Source organism: Echinops telfairi, unplaced genomic scaffold (genome assembly GCF_000313985.2).
Source record: "Echinops telfairi isolate 266 unplaced genomic scaffold, ASM31398v2 ScPeMD7_443;HRSCAF=831, whole genome shotgun sequence".
NCBI lineage: Eukaryota > Metazoa > Chordata > Mammalia > Afrosoricida > Tenrecidae > Echinops > Echinops telfairi.
Window position 1 is genome coordinate 49,087,801 of NW_022104341.1, and position 8,558 is coordinate 49,096,358.

General features: G+C 36.9%; 1 protein-coding gene across 1 annotated transcript in view; it reads right to left on the reverse strand.

The window, feature by feature from the left end:
- The window catches only part of LOC101653524 (serine/threonine-protein kinase TNNI3K), a 354,136-nt gene that overhangs the window by 271,542 nt on the left and 74,036 nt on the right, over nucleotides 1–8,558 (reverse strand). Inside the window, 2 exon segments of the mRNA XM_045291740.1 lie at nucleotides 4,331–4,420; nucleotides 5,463–5,582. Coding sequence (XP_045147675.1) covers nucleotides 4,331–4,420; nucleotides 5,463–5,582 — 210 coding nt within the window.

An 8,558-nucleotide genomic window follows, 5' to 3' on the forward strand; every position in this document is an offset into this window, starting at 1 on the left:
TGAAAAAGATGTGGCAGTTTGCTTCTCTGAAGATTTACAACATTGGAAACCTTTTAGGCAAATTCAACTCTGCCCTACAGGGCTTCTATGAATCAGACACAACCCTATGGCCCTGGGTTTGTTTTTGTTATTTTATAGTTGGATGACACAAAAGTTAAAGGAATTTAAAAGACTTGCTGTATCTGAAATTGTTTGAATGTGATGGAATGAAATGAAGCCAGGGTTTTTTTTTACTTCTAAATTTATCCTTAATCCTTACAATCATCTCTTTCCCTCTATTGTTTTATCATGTTTTCTTAAATCATTTGCTTCCCTAATACCATATCTTCCTGACAAGTACTATAGTAGGATAAAATAAAGTATATGTAAATTATGAACACATGAAATATTTAAATATCAGGCTTAGTCTTACAAAAAGACACTCGTCATTTTCTGAAATGCAGAATCTCTGTGTTCTGTTCAAACTGCTGCCTGTTAATACATTCAGGTCCAACTAAGCATCATTAAGTGTTCTGCAATTCCTATTCTTCACAATATTATCCATAGTATGTCATTCACAGAACTGTTGGATAATATATACAACATAATTAGACAACTGTTTGGTATTCTCTGACTTCAGCCAAGAGTCATGTGATGTTGGCAATGACATCCTTTATTCCACGTATGCTTCCGGATCCAGCTAATATTTCTGGCAAATCACAGTGAATGCATTGCTAAAACCATTTTTTATTTTCGTTGTAAATCATATTGCTTCTATTGGTAGATAATTTGGGCATTGTGATAGGGCACTGTATTTTAAAATAGGAGCAAATATAGATCTCTTCCAATTATTTGGCCAGGTTGCTGTCTTCCAAATTTCTTCGCATAGACAAGTAAGTACTTTCAGTACTACATCAGTGTGTTAAAGCCCTTCCTATTAGTATTTCATCAATCCCTGAAGTCTTGTTTTTCATCAACTGTGCCTTCAGCGCATCTTGAACTTCTACCTTTAATACCATTAGTTCTTGATCATATGATATCTCCAGAAATGATTGATTGTAAATAATGATTCCTGGTAGAATGACTCTGTGTAGTACTTCCATTATCTTCCTGAATTGTTAAATATTTTGCCCACAGAGTTCTACAATACATACACTCAAAGTTGCATTGGGGCTCCTGTGGACTTATTTTAATTTTCTTCAGCTTCAACAGGACTAATGGATAATAAGCTCCACAGTTAGCTCCTGACTTTGTTTTGGCTGATAATATTGTGCTTATCTTAATATCGTTCCACAGATGTAATTGAACTCATCCTTGTGTATTCCATCTGAGAGGATCCACATGTACAAGCACTGTTCATGTAGTTGAAAAGGGCATTTAGATCTAAGTGGCACGTATTTATGTCTATCACATAGTGGGGAAATATAACAAGGGCTTCAAATTCTCCCTTTCTACAAGCAAGGGTGTGCTATTGCATTCGGCAAGTCCTTGGTAAGCCTTCCTCCAATCCTGATGCTGGAGCATTCTGCTTCACATAATTTAATCTCTCTGATAGCTTGCTCAGCATACAGATCGAATAAGTACAGTGAGAGAATACAATTCATTCATTCACATAATGTTAAAAAAACTTAGACATGTGTTTCATTTTTAACATTGAAACATTTATCATATTACTATTGAAATCCTGTTAAAAATACTCAGTTGATGTCAAGGTACGTAGTTGAAAGATCCACCATTGAAAACAAAATGATATTCTATTGAAATATTAAGAGAAAACCCCCAGGAAAGTTGGATATCTGAATGGGTGAAAGAAAAGGAGATCTGGGTAGCACAAACAGCTCATTGCTCGGCTACGCCTGATCCGCACGCAGGTGTCTCAGAAGAAAGTCCCAGGGCTTTTCGTCGGATAGGTCATAGGCATCGAAAACTCCATGGAGCACAACACGATGCTGAGAGACATGGGTTCATCTTGAGCCACAGCTTTCTTGGTGACAGGTTTTGCTTGGGTTTAGTACATGTGAACAACATTAAAAGCAAGAAAGACAAGGAAAATCTGGGAAACTCATATTAAGGGAGATGACAGAAATAAAACAAACTAAAAATGCATGAATCATGATCAGATTCTAGTCCAGATTAAGTAAATCCCTATGAAGAAACAAACCAAATAGTAAAGTCACTACCCTAGAGCCAGTTCCAAGACTAACTCTTTAGGGGAGTAGAAAACCTCATCTTCCTCCCACTATCACGAACACTATCAGAAAAATTAATAAAATTTGAATATGGATTATATATTATAATATTGGATTAATATTACAATTTATGATTGTGATTATTATATTGAAGACATATAAGTAAATGTACATAAACTTGCTTTTGGAAAGTAAATATTGAAATGGTCCAGGAGAAAAATAATGATAAAGGAAATGGGACAAATTGCAAACAATTACTGAATCAGAATAAAGATAACCAGAGGTCATTGTACTATGCTTGCAAATATACTTTAAGCTTGAAATAATAATTAAAATGAATAATGTATTTCAAAAATACATGAAAGGATGGAAATAACAGCTCCAAAATGAATGAGATAACTATTGCACTTGTTCAGTAAAGAATAATTAGAGGTTTAACATGGTAGTATTGGTAATGGAGAGTTTATTTTGTTTTCTATATATGGTGAAATTTGATTATAACCATTGTAAAGGAACCACAAAGCATCCATGCATTCTTTTATGAACTCTTTTAGAATTACTTCCTACTATTTTTCCTAAGAATAAAAATGTATATAAACTTGCTATGAAAATATTATAATCCATGTTTTCCTTCTGTAAAATATAAGAAAACAGAAGTAATAGAGGTAAAGGAACTCTGAAAATGGAAATATACTTTTGATAAACAAGGTGGAGGAAATACACTCTCTAAATATTGGAGCACTAAATCATTCTGAATTCTTTTGTAGGGTCATGTCATGCTAAATGTGAGCTAAATGAACCAATACAGAAAGCATCGCCAAGCCATCAGATTCCGGGTTCTTGGCTTCACAGACTGTCTGGGCTCTTCCTCCCCAGCTTCTTACTCTCGCAGCTCTTTAGCTTTCATCTGCATCCTTCCATGAGAAAAGCCAGCCTCTTAAGCTGCCTCCTATACCTTGAACTTAGCTACTCAAGCTTAACAGAAATATCAGCAGAAATGGAATACAATTTAGCACTCAACTGAAGTTTTCTCCCCAGAGGAGAAGTAGACACTGACTAGAGAAGAAAGGGATACCCATTAGGTATTTTGCATTCTGAAATACAGTGCTATGTGAACCTGAATAAGGGGGAAATATGTCCTTTTTCCCTGATAATGAAAAAACTACAGGTGAGGGGACAGATTTAATGCAAAGTAATCCTGATACAAACTGACAACTATCCAATCTCTCTTTTCCAACCCCCCCAGATACCAATAGGCCACAAGTTGAAACTAAAAAACTAACAAAGGATTGAAAATGAACAAAATCGTCAATATAATGAGAGTATGAGCATATGAGCCAATTTTAACATTCACTAGATATCTGACTCTCACCTTCAGTTTATCTGTAAAGTAAACCTAGCATATGCTCCACTAAATTATTTTAATGATTAAAGAAATTATATATGTATCTATATTTGTAAATGAATGTGATATTTATTCCATAGTAAGTTCAGAGTAAATAAAGGCTGTTATTATAATGATTAATGAGTGGGTAGATAATCTCAAGTTCATATTTATATAAATGTCAAGGATCTCTTTAAACTTCAAGTATTCTAGTTTGTCCAAATCAATTTTATATGTATTCTCTTTCAATACTGATATTAAGTTTGACTCAGGGGTTGATGTAAGAAAATAAAGCAATTGCAACAAAGGTAGGAGAAATTAAAAAAAAAAGAATGCCTAATAGGAGCCTCCAGAAATATTTCTATTAAGGAAAAAGTGCAGAAAAACACATGGTGTTTTTTTTTTTCATCCTCACAAACAGGCTTGTCTTTGTACAGAGGCTGCTTTGAAGCCTAGGAGAGGCTAGCTAGTGAGAGAACCAGAATGCCAAGTTTGAATCTCTTTTTAGCCACTGGCTGGCCATTCAATCTTGGGAAGGAAACCATCCACTCAAGGGGTTTGGGAAGAATCCAATGGATTCATCAAAGACGTTGTGGCATAGGGCAGCTGAGTCCTCCACAGAGGGCACACGACAGTCCAGCAATGTAATGCCTCTGGATTCATTTGCCGAAAATGTCCATCTTGATTCATTTGCCGAAAGGAAAAGAAAGATATGGAAAGGCACACATATTTTTAGGGGGCCTAATGCAATATTTATTAAAATTTTAAAAAATTGTACCTTGTAAACTGCCAAATACAAAGCTGTGAAGCCATTTCTTGTCAGCCGAGATGGGCGGAGTCCTTTTAACATAAGGGTTCGACTATGTGACTTATTAAAACAGCTATTAAATGCTTCTGAGGATGACTGTAGCGACTTTAAAAATCTCTGACTGACTTAATTGAAAATGCTAGACTGCTTGATGAAAATGTCAAACCGCTGTGCTTTAGGCCATTTGTAAGGTTTCTTATTAATTGACAGACTTATTTGTGAACATTTCTAATCCATTTAGAAAACTTGACATCACTGCTGTGGATTTTGATGGACTTTTCTTAAATTTTTACTCAGTGTTCTCATCACCAGATTATTTTAAATGAATTCATACATAAGCTCATTCATTTGAATCAGCTGTTGTTGATAAAGGTTAGCTAAACATCAGGTTGTAGAGGGTTCATCATTAGTAGTAGAGATCAGAGACATTGCTGAGGATATGATCAAGGTTAGTCAGGGATGTTTAACTGAGATGATGATCAGAATGACAAAGAAGCTTTAGTTTATTGTGGAGGACTGATTAAGGGATATAGTTAGAGCGGATACTTATACATCAATGTGCCGTATAAAAAGCTGAGTTCAATGAATACTAACCTGGAATAATATAATGGATGTGGACTATTCATTCATTAAGTCAATATATTTACTAAGTGCCGACTATATGTCCGTCATGGTACTAAGTGCTGGGACAATAATTTTGAATAAAACAAAACAAAATATGAGGATATTAAACTCTTCAACTTAATCTTTACATTGAGATTTTATCTTTGGCATCTATCCCTGTGTGTTGTGAAGCAAGTGCTTGACAATATTTTGGGCTTTAGAGAATTTAACCTAATCCTTGACTGAAATGCCCAGCACTAAAAATGGATTCTGACTTTCAAGCAAACTAAGTGACGTAGTTCAGAGAAGGAGCACAGGGATACTTAAAGTCCGAGCTAAATCAGTTCGAATGTCTGCTTGGTAGTTATTGCTTCTTCTGAAGGTTGTCAGGGCTGGACAGGGCAAGGCAGAAAAGAAAACTGAACATGAGCAGAATAGGAAGGGAATTCTCTTGTAGACTATGAAACAGCTCGAATCACGGACCATATACATAGATAACCAGTTTAAAAAGAAGCAGGTTTCAAGTACCTCCACAAACGCAGCATAAATGAAGTAGAGACGGGCCATTTTCTGCGCAGTAATTCAAATTGACTTTACTGAAAGCTTCCTCAGAACTGAAAAACAGATTTTACAGATGATCACAGATTTCATCTTTTAGTGTATTGTCTTTCATTTGAACAATTCTAGAAAGAAATACTGTTGCTATAAAGACAGAACATACTTCCCAGGATTCTTTTGTCTCTAGAGGAAGTACAAATATTTTGAATACATGGAGGATAACTAAAACTAAGGACATAATATTAAAATTGTGAGAGGCCAATTGTAAATAAAAGGCTGCCATTCACAGTCTCAGCAGACCAAAAAAAATCATATCATCTTTATGGAAAAATTCAGGGGAGTTCCTTTTAAGAGGGGGAAAAAATCTGCCATTTGATCAGAGATTGAAGAAAGGAATATAATCCCAATGTACTACAAATTCTACCTGCAGCAAAATTCCCTTGTACTGCGACTAGGTCAGATTTCACAGATAAACTGTGGGAAAGGGTCTGTGATGCAGTCCCAGGTGAAGAGTAGTTAGTGATTCTATTAATGAAATGCTTGCCTTTTTCTGTACAAAGACCATGGCCCCAGGAGGGCCCTAGAGAGTCAGAGGTAGCCTTTGAAAAGAGATGCAAAGCTAAAATTCTTGACCTCTTGAGGTCCTAGGCACTCCCAGGACATTTTTCCGTAGAAATGAAATTGTATCCCTGGCCTGCAGGTCAATTTCCAGCTGCCTCCTACCTATTTGAATCTCTGACCGCTGAGGCTAGATAGCATGGTCTTTGGTGCGGGAGCCTTCCGCAGCATTTGTAAAGTACTTCCACTTGGAGGGACTATGAATCCTGAACCTGAACATCAAGGCGTCAAGTGAAGAACACCAGACGCATCAGGAATTTTCAAATGGAAAAAAGAAAGGGTGCCATTCTCCAGAGCTCTGCTCAAAGAGAAAGGCTTTTAATCTAGGGTGGAAGGACCTCAGTGAGAAGCTTTGTTCAGCAATGGCGAGTCCAGTGGTTTATTCTGATTGATTTCAGACTATTTCAGGACTTTTCCACTGTCCCAGTCTTCTTGTTTTCCAAGCTCAATTTCCCATTTAGCAGTGTTCAAAAATGCTTACTCCTCTTGAGAAACATCCCAATTTACTCTGCGATGCCAAAGGTAGATGCACAGTAAACCTAATGAGTCGTTTAAAATATAAAAATTGAAAATATTATAATATCAGGAAGTCTAGGATTTGGTGAAACATAGTTAAGAATTTAACTCACTGCTACACTGTGGCAATGACGCACCGAAGACGAAACCTGTGAAAGCTGGAACTTCACAGAGCTGCCTTGTTTTTCTAGAGCTCCTACGTTTTCATTTTAAAAGGTGCAGCCTTACTACTCTTAATTTTTCCCCCTTTTTAAAAAACGAAACAAATAAACCTTGTGATTTGGGTGAAGGTTACAGAGTAAAATGAGTTTTGCATATGACAATTCATACACAATTGGTTTCATGCCATTTATTGAAATCCTTCCCTGTTAGCCGTGGTAATTCGTCTGCTTTTTATTCCTTCTGTATTTCTGAACTTTTGTTTTCATTTCTGAACTTTGCTGCCCATTTGTTCATATATGGTTGATACCTAAAGATTGCTAGTTTCCTGGTATTATTGTTCAACTTACAAAGATATCTATTGTTTGGATGAACATTCTAGGCTTGATGGGTGACTAAAAAACATTGACTGAGGCTTTCCATTAGTATCTTCCAAGCAAAAAAATTCTTTTTTTCCTTTCTTTTTTATTTGATATTGAGTTGGGTCCACATCATTCTCTGATTCTGTCCAAGATGCTATTGTGGTCTCGTTCAGATTGGTCAGCTGTATCAGCTGTTATGGTTGTTAGAGCCATTAAGTCAGTTCCAATTTATAGCAACCCACTGAACAATAAAAGCAAATACTGAGTGATCTTTCATCATCCCCACAATGGTTACGTTTCAGCGCATTGTAGCATCGATGATGTCAATGTACCTCATTGAGAAACGTCCTCTTTTTCTCTGGCCCATTTTACTAAGTGCTGTGTCCTTTTCCAGGGACTGCTCTCTACATGCTGAGTATCTTAAGTGAGCCATCACTTGTCTGTCAGACTGTGGTGCCTTGTGTGCAGTTGTGATGCCAGCAGCTTTGTCACTGGTTTTTCAATGGCCAGCTGTGTAGGACAAAGTGAGCAGGTTTCAGTGGAGCTACCAGTCTAAGAACAAACAACAAAGAAGGACTCTGCTGTCCACTTCAGAGGAAGAAGCCTCTGAAAATCGTATGCACATCACCGAAGCACTGTCAGATACGGCAAGTCTAAACAACGGAAAGAGAATGTTATCAGAGCTACTGCCGGCAAATGGACCGCTCAGGCCCAAGGGCACTCAAAATGTGACTAAAGGGGAGCTGATTTCTTGGAGGGGCGTCAACCCTGGAGACCAGAGTTAGGGCAACCCTGTGGGAGTGGAGCCTTCAGGATCATTTGATGACGGGAGCACAACTCAAGGAAAGGAGAAACAGAGGCAAAAATGAACTTGGGATGTGTGAAGTCTGAATCCAGTGAAATTGGAAGTGGTCAAAATTAAATGGGATGCATAAAAATTGATTTCCTCGGCATTAGTGAAGTTAAATGAACCGGCACTGGTCATTTTGAATCAGAAAAATCATCTGATGTACTACTCCAGGAATAACAATCTAGAAGAACAACTTGGCATGGTTTGTTAGAAAGAATCATTTAAAATTCACCATGAGGTAAATGTTGTCTGTGACAGGATTAGATTGATCTGCCTTCAGGTAAATCCAATCAATGCAACTATTATTCAGATGTATGCACCAACCACAAAAGCTAGGGATGGAAAAATGGAAGAATTCTAGCAATGACTCAGTCGGAAATTAATCAAACATGCCATCACGATGCATTGATAATTATTGGTGATGACAATGCAAAAGTTAGAAAGAGAGGAATGGTAGTCAGAAAATGCGGACTTGGTAATAGAAAAAAAGTGGGACTCTTCATGGAAAATTTTTCTGAACTAGTAATTTGTG